The sequence below is a fragment of the Lingula anatina genome, chromosome 2, assembly GCF_051362555.1.
Source record: "Lingula anatina isolate TDL-2025a chromosome 2, LinAna3.0, whole genome shotgun sequence".
NCBI lineage: Eukaryota > Metazoa > Brachiopoda > Lingulata > Lingulida > Lingulidae > Lingula > Lingula anatina.
The window spans coordinates 11937723-11950419 of NC_141768.1; the positions used below are offsets into that span (position 1 = coordinate 11937723).

At 34.6% G+C, this 12697-nt stretch overlaps 1 protein-coding gene across 3 annotated transcripts in view; it reads right to left on the reverse strand.

Moving 5' to 3' along the window:
• The window catches only part of LOC106164348 (uncharacterized), a 30750-nt gene that overhangs the window by 6567 nt on the left and 11486 nt on the right, over positions 1 to 12697 (reverse strand). For all 3 annotated transcript variants that reach the window (XM_013542225.2, XM_013542226.2, XM_087004022.1), the window contains exons 4-7: positions 6630 to 6687; positions 6012 to 6158; positions 5188 to 5322; positions 4255 to 4469 (exon numbers count right to left, since the gene is read on the reverse strand). In XM_013542225.2, the coding sequence (XP_013397679.2) occupies positions 4255 to 4469; positions 5188 to 5322; positions 6012 to 6158; positions 6630 to 6687 (555 nt within the window). The remainder of the gene's footprint in view (positions 1 to 4254; positions 4470 to 5187; positions 5323 to 6011; positions 6159 to 6629; positions 6688 to 12697) is intronic.

Consider the following 12697-nt stretch of genomic DNA (forward strand, 5'->3'; position numbering starts at 1 on the left):
GCACATACTTAGGCATTTAATCAAATGTTAACATAACTGTTACTTCATTTAGAACAACACTGACCATCAACAAACATTTCAAAGGAAAAATGGGATAAAAAGCATATTTTTTTACTTATTTGAATTTTTAATTAATAAAGGTATCACAGTTGTAACTTATCAACAACAAAAGAAGAAGAAAGAAAAGAGGACAACAACTCCATGCATACCAAGAGTGACACTATGCTTGCAAAAGACCTTACGTTTAATGTGACACACATCAATTATCACAGTTCAGTGACTATGTAAGATAAGTATTCATTATAATATATCAGTTATTTCCTTGTAGCATGCCACATAATAGGGCAACATACTTCAAATTCATTTTGTTTTGTTGTCATAGTTTATAATACTATCCATATCTGCTTCTTGGTAAAACAGGTATAGAGTCAGGGGAAGAAAGCACTCACCCCCAGGTTCAAAGTGCAGTTATTAGCATACCTCTATCCAGCACAAATGCTGACAATAAAGGCAAGTTTCCAGATGACTCTGAAACTCAGGGTGTATTAGGCCTTAGTGTCCTTGATATATTTCATATTGTAAGCATTAAAAGGTTCCCTCCAGGCTCTGAATAAAATTTTATCTAGGTACATGGTAGTTTCATGGTAAAAGGTCCACTTTTTCAGAAAAAGACCCCCCCTTTGAAATTGCTGGACATGGACCTGTTATCACCCTGTTTTATCTTCAAAATCATCTTTTTAAATGCTGCAGCCATTTGATGCACTGTGAACATATATAATTCAATCTTTAACTTAACATATCACGTGTTGAGTCATGACCAGTGAAATTTATTAAATCAGTCCACAACGCCTGCACCATACAAATGTGAGATCAGTTAATTTCTCTAAATCCAACACTTTCCCTTCTTAAGGGTCTCAGAGTTAAGCCTAAATTGATAGAGTCCAAGCATAGGGTACAGACTTGTGTGCAAACATACTTATCAGCAATAAAGGCACAGGCAAACGGGAGAGCTGTGTAAATATTTGAAATCATGACCAAACTAAAACCAAAACCCTAATCAACTGGAGTCTTTTCTAAGTTAAATTAAGCAGGTGAAGAAAATATGAGTGTGTTAGAAGGATGGCATAGCAGTTAGCAACAAAACAGATATCAAGTTAGCTGGCTAAGGTGCTGACACTTTTAACAAAGTGTATTCTAGGTTTTAAAAATAAAGAACAGACAAGTAAACATAGGACAGAGACAGTCAGTGACATTGTGCATAGTGATAACAGTGAATTGAAATTGTGGCCTTTATAAACACAGTGGTGGATTGTCTCTCTCCCACCCACTTTCCACTTCAAGGCTCAAATAAAAATGGATGTGCAAATTGAACAAAAACTTTCTTTGCAGCAGTAGTAAAACTTTTGCATCCAAGCCAACTGTAAGCATGATAACTCCAAACGCCAGCACAATCTGCCTCCTCTGTCCTATGTGTTACTAAGCACGTGCTGCCTCCTTACCCCATGTCCAAATATATGGCTGAAGCCTCTGCAATGTTGGCAACTCATTCTCCAGGCAAATATAATCGGATGTGGAACAAGGCATCATAAAGGTGGACAATGCCCTCTACACAAGCCTTTTCTATAGTTATGAGCCATGCAGGAAATTTTCAACTCAAATTAACTCAATGAAATTTGTATCACATGTAGAGCAAGCTCTTCAATTATATTTTGAGACAAATTTCTAAAAGCAGCAATATTAAGATGACTACAGTCATTTTAAAGCTTTCTATTAATCTTATAAATTTCCCAAGCAGCATCATATAGGACAGGCTATAACCACTAAGGCAAGATTTATCTATATTACAAATATGTCTTCACGAGCTCGAGGCATTCGTACTTATCAGCTGGCTTATAACAGACAGCAGCTCTGATGCATATTAATATATTTATATATTTAAAAAACATGGCATACTTGGGTCGTTTTCTCACTACTTTAGCATTTGAGGTGTTACACAATTGGTGCACACAAAACAATAGAGATCAATACATAAACAGTTAGACAAATAAAATAATGAAGGTTTGAAGAAATTTTGATCATCGGAGAATGCAATATTGTCTTCTACAAAATGCTATAGTAAATGAACAGTAGCTACTACTGCCCTTCTGTAGCTGCAAGCAAAAGAAAATGAAAAGCCAAAGCTCTCTCTATATTTTAGGGCAATTTCTAAATAGGATTCACTGGCTGTTAAGGTTTAATCTTCATAATTTAACCGCTCACATTTTGCCTCTTATTGTTTAATGTCATCGTGGGCGAAAGAATAACACCAGTATGTCAAAAATGTATCACTTTATTCTGAATTCAATTCTTTATAAAATAACTTTAATAAAAATTAATTCAAAAACAAACATGTCATGTCAAACACATCAAATATCAAAAACAAGCAACAGATGCCCACTGTAAGCATCACAAGTTCTCCTTGCATTATAAAACTATCCATTACAGCATATTAAAAGGCAAAACAATGAAATCATTTAAAATAAAGAGTGAAAGTGTGTAACTTATGAATTCGGAAGACAAGTTGAGATTTCCACAAAAAGCATATTTTGAATATAACTGCTATTTCAAACAGATCACTCAGCTGATTTTGTGAAAAATCAGAACAATTTCTTCGTCTTCATAAATTATGAAAATTAAATCTACATTTTCAAATATTATCAACAAAAATAAAATATATGTTTAAAAGAAATTAAAAACCCATTCACCCTGCTTTTTAAATCAGAGATCATTCAGTTTTCACAACAATTATAAGCACATTTTAGGGTCTCCACAGAGCCATAGTGACCAGTATCACCCTGTAGAATGTGAGCAATTACAGTGCCTGGTGAAGAGTGCCCAGGTCTGGCACAGCCGCGGGCCCTGATACAGGTCCATGTTTCCTCCCTAAGTCAACATAACTCTGCCTCTTATGTATATCTTATCACTGTTTTCCTTCATACAGTGTCTACTAAATAAACACCAGGCTTGAAAACACTTCCAGTCTGCTAGAGAGCACAAATACTCAGAGACAAGTGAACTTTTGGATAGTTTGTACCTCAATTACCCTTTGCTTCAGGAGTTTTGTTAAAAAATAGGCACTGTGCATGACTGACAATAAATCAACAAAACATTTAAAATATTTTAAAACAGTACAGATACATAACAAATCATATTGCATTATGTTCATGCTACCATCTATGTTCTAAAAATATGGCAATGATGTCTATTGACTTTTTATCTAAATCTATTCTAATCAATAAATCATATTTTTTCTCTGTAAAACAAAACTAAGGCAGTCCAGGTAATCACTATTACCCTGGGTTGGCCACATGTATACAGTCAATCTCTTTTTTAAAACCATCACACAAATTGTGTCATTATTGCATTATCTGATGACAAACTGGACAGTGCTGCTTTGTCATCATCACAAGAGGTATCATATCAATATCACAGTTAGGTTAGGCAAGGTATTGGGACAGTGCAAATGGCTGATCACTTGATTTACTTGGTCTCTCATCTTAATGGTATGTGACCATCAGGACATATGGGTTACTTATCATCAGTCAAGTTTATTCACTCAATCTGTATGGCTACAACTTTACTGCTTTTGCTCAGCTTCTCAATAAAACTTGAAGCTGTTGTTTCTGGTATATACTTCTTTTAGAATAGTTAATCAATAGTGCTACATAATAACTGTTTCTTATATTTTTGTAAACATGATCGAGTGGTGCATAGCTATTGAATGGTGCCGTAGTTGATGCTTCTGTTCCCAGCGTCCTGCAATATCACTACTGGAAAGTGTTTCCAATGGTCATGTGATGCTGCACTTCTGCTGCTCTGAGAACCACAACACAAATGCTTATTTTTTGCTCAGGCATCTACACAGTGCTTCTTGACATAAAGCTGATGGCATTCTTCCAGTTAAGATGGAGATCCATCTTACCAATGGTTGGTTTACTTGGTAAGCCCAGAGACTTCACTCCTCAGACAGCTTGGCTCCCAGTAAAGCATGAACCTCTTCTTCTTCCAGGATGAGGGACTCACCTCGTTTCCTTGGCACCATCTGGTGGGATTTCTCCTCATTAGAAGCCTGTTTTGAATTCTTTCTGTTTCTAATCTTACTAAACTCTGTGGCACTCATGGGCAAACTCTGTGATCTTTGTCGAAAGGCATTAATACAGGAATGCTGTGTGGTTAGTTGGGAAGTACAGATTGAAATACACCTGGATAACTGACCTGAGGGTCCGCCATGGAGCTGGTGCAGCTTGTCGCGGAGTTCTTCATTTTCTTGCAGGAAGTCTTCCACGCTGATTCCGTGCGCCTGGGAAGGGTGGAGCAGAAAGCGCAGAGGTAGTTTAGTGGAAAGACGATCATTGTCACTGCCACCAAAACCAAGATTTTCAAGAATTTCTTCTGGGTCTCCTTTCCTCTGCTCTAGCAGCATCTCAATGCTGGAAACAGATAAAAGTCAAGTGGTTATTTTTTCAAAAATGAATTTATAGGACAACTTTCTATCAAATGGTTGTTTACAGGATCCTGTGAGAGAGTTCATCAGTGTTTTTGCTTATAGATGTCAACATTTGCAGCTTGTTTTTTTTTTAGATGTAATCAAATACAGCATCAAGATATGAAATGATATTTAAGATTATGAAGATAATAAACATAGGCCTTGTCTGTTCTATATGTTAAACATAATGTCCTCACTTCATGCTTAAAGCCCATTTCAGTTTATACAAGCAAAGATTAACGTACCTGATAAGGTACTGATCACAGTAAGTAATTTAGCTGCTACGTTGAACTCAAAATTAATATTCCCTATGTTATGAAAACCTTCCCAACACTCAACCATTAAACACTTTTAAAAACAGATTACTATTTTGTTTGAAAATGATTAGTTAACTTATGTTATTTCTATGAGAAGTTTTTTTGTCAATAGCTTGAAAAATAAACTGATAATTTACCAGCTAATATTTCATCTGCTTTCCATCACACTTCACTTGTTAATGTGGCTGCGAGAGATGTGACAAACCTATCCTGCCCTTGAAATATTTGCTGGTAAATATTTGCTAGCAAACATCACACAAGATATTGACAAAAATGCATTTCTGTGGACCATCATTTATTTCAAATTTCACTAAAAATCTCACAAACACCATGCACTGACCCTACCTTGAAACAGTTTGACTAGACGAGGTCCTAACAGACTCAAAACTGTTCCCAAACATGTACTGGTTCTTTAGGTAGGCTGTCCTACGTTGCCTAGCATCAGTATGACCAAGTATCTGGTATGGGTCTGAGGTCTGCCTATAAAACCATTAAAGGCGTGTTATAAATCAACAAGTGGCCATAAGTCAAGATGTACGTGTAAATGCAAATTTACTTTAAATTTTGAGGTCTTTAAGACTGACTGCTAATAATCAAATGCAGACATTGGCACTGATGGTTTACAGTATATACTTGACAGTGTAAAATAAGATATTATGGCATCTGGAAAATACTCATTTTTCAGAAATATTGCCAATTATTCACAACTGTTGGATTAAAATACTTGATATCTCGCAAGTGTAAAGCCACTTTATCAGCATTCATTACACAAATACAATCAAGTAACTGATTAACTTGGCGATAAATTTTGCTAGTGCTAATCAAGATACGTCCTATAAAGAGAACAGTCTATGAATATTTTAACACGTACAAAACCAAACCTAGGTGAGATTACACATCCAATGCTGAAATTGATTTGCATTTTAATAAATCACAATGATGTGGCATACAATTTTCTGAAGTAATCACTATATAGGGGAAACACAAAAATAAATGACAGTTTTCCCATTAAATCTTAAAAAAAAAAAAACAATATGTACAGATGTTCAAAAATTAAATCCAAACCTATTTCCACTGTTCTTCTGATTTCTTATACATCCATGTAACTAGTTATAGGATACTTTATAAAGAGTAACATGAAAGAATGAAAATCTTTCAAGTAATTTTACCTGTTTAGCATCCCCATTTGTCCAGCATACATGACCTGAGCCTCGGCTCCCAGACTCAGATCATCTTCTATAGAACCTGGGCAGGAACCCTTACGTCCCTCTGACAACTCAAAGTCCAGTTCATCCTGGCCTATTGAGCTTATAGGGCTGCAAATAAAACGAAGATTTATTCCACCACTGAAAAGTAAACAATCTATATAAAATGATATTACAAAAATTATAACGTTATTCTCAGAATTATGATCTGAAATGTGACTCCAGACAACCAGACACCAAACTATAGTATACAGAGCCCACTGATTTCCAAATTAAGTAATGTTTGTTTTAAGCCTTGACTTCACACATTAGACCTACATGTTGCTGAAATATGGTAAAAAGATTTGACTAGTTCTGCTGATAAAGCAAGTTCTCATTTATCTAGATAAACATTGTATGTAATCACTATAATTTTAGAGAGAATGCTCCCAGGAAAGTAAAACAATTAATTATATATTATAAAAACACTATCTGCATATGAAATTTTAACATATATTACAATCTTTAAATTTACTTTTATTCTAGTAACATTAGTTAATTATTCCAGACACCGTAAAAACTGTACTTAAAAGTAATACTCACGAATCTAAGGATTCTGCTGATGAAATGCTGTTTATCCACGCATGCACAGATGGTTTTCCTACAATTAAAAACAAAGCAAGATAAGAATAAATTACAGGAAAAAAGAGCAGCAATTTCATTATGTGGATTTAAGCAATGAGTATCAAAAGTCATTTGCCTTTTATCACCAAATCAAACAGTTTGGACAAAAATGAACAACTAGAGGAGAATCTGTGCTGCAAAGTTCTTTAAACACATATCTGAATATTGTATATATCTGCCACGTCTGCACACACAAGGTTACATCTGGAACTATTCCTGGAAAATTACCAGAAGATCTTACCTATCCTATCAAAGAGGCAATGATGGGCAAATTACAAACAACTTTTCATTGCATCTCAAGGCATTTGTCAATAAATCTGTTTTATTTCATGATGAATGTTGATGAGATTCACAACTCAGCGGACTCGTCTAAAATCACTCTACCATATTGTAATAGGTAACAGTATGTATATAATTTTCTACAAAACAGGGAAAAAGATCTTGATAAATTTAAGCAAAGTATACATGCTTGCTAATTATATGTAATGTTATACTGTTTATCCATATAGTTATGTGTAGTTAAAGAAGTCAAAATTACATTTTAATCACTACATGGAAGATTATCACTGAAAGGGTTCATTATCTTTTTCAGTGCAATTAGACTCAGACTCCTTTACATGCCACTTATGTTTAGGAAAATACTGCATGTCTTAAAAGAAATATGTAACTCTGCAAAGTGAAACAAAAACTATTTTCTTTTAAACTCATACTTCAAACATTGAATAAAATGCATGAATGTATCTGACAAACAAGGTCAGCATTATTTCAAGATAAAAGTTTTCCCCAAGCAAGTATCAGACAGTACAGACAGGGCATTTGTGAAACACAAGCCTCAAAACTTCCACATCATGTGTCATTAAATCAAACTTTTAATTAAATGGAAATCAACACCCTGGTACCAGTCTAGCATATATCTCCTGATTCTGCTTAGATCCACCCACCTCTGTGCATCAAACCTCAGTGACTCACTGCTCTAAACACAGAGCTTTCAGTCTTCAAAAAAACTTAAACCATACAAATATGTTTGAAGTGTAAACCTAGTGTTAAATATGGTACATCGCCAGCACACAAGTACAAAATTTTCCTTTGAAGCACTGATGAAATGAAAATAGTTCCACTGCGTGTGAGGTACTTCACAACCTCAATCCATCTACTTAACTTACACTTCAAACTTCACAAGCAGAACAGAAACCACTGCCTTCCACTTAAAAGCGGTAGAAAACACAGCTCTTGGTTGACATCAAAAAGAACATTCCCCGTGTCATAGAACTCCACCCCTCCAACCATACACCTTTATCTGCACTGGGCTTATACATTTAGCAAACAACATTGTTAATATTCACCAGAGTATGACAGGCTGTCACTACTTTTTACGTAATAAATTGCCTTGGGTTTTAAACCAAGGACAACTTTAGTTGTTCATCTTGTGAGACTGAATCTTCAAAAGGACCATTCTAAGATGAGCATATTTATTCAACATACTTACCTGGCGATTTTCCCCTGTGTTATATTATTTAACAGGCAGCCAGGGTACTTATTGTAACAGCTCAACTGCAAGTCACACAGACAGGTAAAGTGTGTAAAGAAAAAAAAGGTGTCATTTTTCTTCAAACATTTACCAGCCAAGCACAACAAGAACAGTGTTATGTGCCTAAGATTTTAATTTGAATTAAAAAGTCACATGAATGGGAAAATGAATCAACTTATATACATAACAATGTGTGCATTTGTGCTAATCTTTTTCTTTTTTTTTTATGGTTTGCGGTTACATTAAAATGGATAATTCTGGTAACCCCTCACCAAATTCAACAATTCTGAAAGACTCTATTCCCCAAACAATATCTTATTATCAAAGCATAATAGGGTGATATAAATGTTTAAGAAGTAAGTTTGTGTTGTTGTAAAAATGATGTTTTTTTTAAGTATAATTTAAAATCTTGCAATAAGGAAATATAGAAAGCAGTTGTTTGAAACTGGTGAGATATTACCATACTGAGTATGTATGTACATGGTATTCAGTGACACAAGTATTTGAAACCACACACCTACTACCTCCACCCACCCTGTACCACACAAAAGATATACACAAATGAACACATATTGAAAAAGAATAAAGCACTCCTTCAATATGTAATGCAAGACTAATTAAACCATATTTTCATACCAAACGGCTATAAAAAATGTTGTAAATAATTAACTGCTGATTAAAATTAAAGAATCTAAATTATTTCCTCTTTTGCTCAAACACTCAGACTTGATAATCTTTGGCATCAGGTCTGTACAAGCACAAATCATTCAAATTTAAAGTGGAAGATAAAGGGAAGGGCTTAAAAAGGGAAAAAAAAGACCCCCTCCCCCCCCCCCCCACACACACACACATACACGCACATTCACACATTTATACAACACAGATGCCAAACAGCTGCCTTCCATCTGCAGAGGGTATGTGAGAGAAGTATCCATACCTTTTCCTCCAGTTGAACACTTGACAATTCTTTCACCGCGATACTGATAGATTACACACATAATGTAAGTACACTTCAAGCCCGATTTTTCCCACTAATTCTAATTTCAATGACTTCTAAAAGCTAACAGTTACTCGAAGTGCCGACAAGAGCTTTTATAGAGCACCAACAGCAAAATATTACAACTTGGGGATACATATATGACGCAGGAACATGACAAAGCATGATGTGATAATAACAACTTCACACATGTCAAAAACATTCTCAATATGGGGGATATAGAGAAGAATAACAATTGAACTAATGTACGTGATGGCTGTGACGTTGAAGGAATAGACCATTACTCAGCTATATAAATATTGTTGTCAAATGTCTTATCATTGCACAGGCTGATGCTGTAATCTTTAGAGCGATGACAACATTCAAAAAATAATCCACGAATCAGAGAGATAATCAGAGAAAGACAGAAATGGTCAACAAATGTCTGTCACAAAGATAAATTAAACACTTATAAATGATTCAAATAGGTATACTAAAAATATGTCCGGTAAGCATTTAAATTGTCATAATAAGAATTGTCCTTTTTAAAGTAATTATTAGTAAGAGCAAAGTCCCTCATTCATTCAATAGGTCTGAGAGTACAGATCTGTAGGTACTGTTCATTTTTATTAAAAAATGACTTTACTGAATTTAATTAAGGGACTACTGCACACATGAAACTCTGTGTTATTATTATTATTATTATTATTATTATTATTATTATTATTATTATTTTATGTCTTGTTAGGTGCGCCACATCTTTCACTGCTCTGTGACCTTTAAAATGTTAGTGATATCAGCCTCCATCCCATCCCCATCCCACATTCAAGGTCTCTGTTCCTCTCAAAGGCTACTGCCAAGTATCCACACCAAAAATGTCTTTCAAAAAATCACTCAAATTATCCAGATTATTTATAACATATATAACACAGAATTGGAAGTGACTCCAAAGTCCCAAAAGTTGAAAAATAACCATAAAACAGAGCAAAAAATCCTTGCCTTTTTATTTTCCTCAAAAATTCGTAGCTGTTATAAAATGCCTTAAAACATGATAATCCCAAAAGTAGCTATGCTGCTGAGCATCACATCTGAGACAACAACTGCTGCATGACACCATTCATTTTAACTGTTTTAATATATTCAGACAATGGTGAGAGCCATTCTCTTTCAAATACTGCAGTAACTTCAGTGAACAACTAATAACATACACCATCCTTTAAAAACATCATAATATCATATAATTAAGCAACAGAATGTCTTCACAACCTAAATATGTAATAGTGGAAACCTGTGCATGGCAATCACTATTTCAGTTTAAAAAAATGTTACATCAAGAAACCCTCATCTGAATGAGCAACACCTTTCTTCACTTTTGCACTATGATATTAACTGCTTAATCAACACTGTATCAAGGTTATTTTGCTATAATATGCATCAAAGTTATTTAGCTTTAATATGCTGTCCCAAAATAAATTCCGCCATTTATCAACAAGAGGCCTCATCTGTGAGCAAAATGTGTTAAAGATTCTTTCTGCTCAGCAGAATTTGTTCACTTAACTTAAAGTACAAAATCTGTGAGATTGCAAATTAAACCTGATTCACCTGTGACCCAACATAATATAACAGCATGTCTCAGCGGTGGTCCAGTAATGACCACTCCCACACTTTACCTGTACATCTACCTCAAGAGTTATCTTAGGCCAGGATCCAACAGATGTTGAATACTACAGTAGTCATAAGCTCTTTTTTATCAGCTTTAAATGAAGTTATTTTAGAATAATATGGGGTCCCCAGATGAGCAACTTGATACACAAACAATTCATAAGCTAATGTCTATTATCATCATTTTGTACATGGATGTTTCTTGGTTGCTTTGCTAGCAGGGTGGGATTCCAACAACAAAAAACACTTCATTGAAATCTTTGTCTCTTAAAAATACATGAGGTCTTGAATATTTCTATTTTCTTTGTAATGTCTGTAATATATTTCAAAAATATTTTTAAGTTAAAAAATATAATGCACAAATTCACTGGGCTTTATACAAAAGAAAATGTCATGATTTTTTTTCTTTGCCATAAATACCCCACCAACTGCAGAAAAGAATCCCATTAAATGTTAATGCTAAAGAATGACTTAATTATTAAACAAGCTGCTACCACCACTGGACAAACATGTCAAGGTAAAAATATATTATCTGTGTGGTTGCTAAATGAACATGAAGATGAGTCCATGACAGTCTTTTATTGCTGGTAATGGGGTCTTCCCAGGCTACTGACATGCTGACATGTATAGTAAGTATCCAGACAAACCTACACACATCCAATTGAAAATACATTGGAAACACATTATGTTTAGGTTCAAAATAGTATATAATGAACTGAAATTACAGAATGTACTTCCTGAATTTTTATATGCTCATTAGATCACTATAAAGGGATGGTTATAGCTTCACTCTACTAGTAGTTTAATAACAGCCCTTGAACATCAAGATGATGTTTTATGTCAGTAATTGCAAAGATTTTATGCAAGGTTATCATAACAGATAAAACTAGAAAACATCTTCTGTAATTACTAAATAACAGCAATAATCATCAAATGTAATAAAAGCTAATCTCTCAATATGTTTACTTTTTCTTTTTTTTTTTTTCTTTCTTTTATTTTAAGTTTGAAATATTTTAAACCAAGATTTATACATTTTTCCTCATTTTTCAGCATTGTAAATTCTGTGCTCAGGTCTCACTCTCTGGTGTCATACTTAATGATATCTGTGGTGAAACACCTCACTATGCTAAGGTTATGTGGTATGCATATCAGACAGGCCAGACAGCCGCCCTTTGCTGCCTGCAAAACACTGATAACTTATTTGGTAACAGGTGCCAATCAAGCCATGCAGAATGGCCAGTTTTCAAATTTACAAATCAAGTCCCTGGCTTTGTTTGTTTCCCCCATTTTGACTTTGAACAAATTCAAAGGGCATCTCTGCACACTAAAATAATGATAACATGACAAAACCTTACCAATATAAGAATACAAAAAAATGTTAAAATGTCACATTTAATTTTTTCATATTGTGATGCTACACTACAAACAGGCTCTATGGCACGTACATTATTTGCAAAATGTGATAACTTTTATTACATTTTTGCATTGGACTCGAGGTATTCTGATAAGATAATGTATGTAAAGAGACCCTTAATGGACTTCAACCAGCTGGTGACACATAAACCAAGTCAACTTTTTATCAATGATTAAATAAATGGTCCACTTGCTCTTTATTCAGCAAAGGGCAGTTTGTGCATTTAGGGAGTGAACCATGGTGTGTGTGTGTGTGCGCATGCATGTTTCCATGCGTGTATATGTCAGTGTTTGCAACTGTGCATGCATGTGGGTGGTGGGAGGCAAGACAGGATCCCAGCCCCTCTCTCCCTCTTATCACTTTGCCTTATCATGTTAGTCGCTTTTATCATCCTTACCTTGAACCCA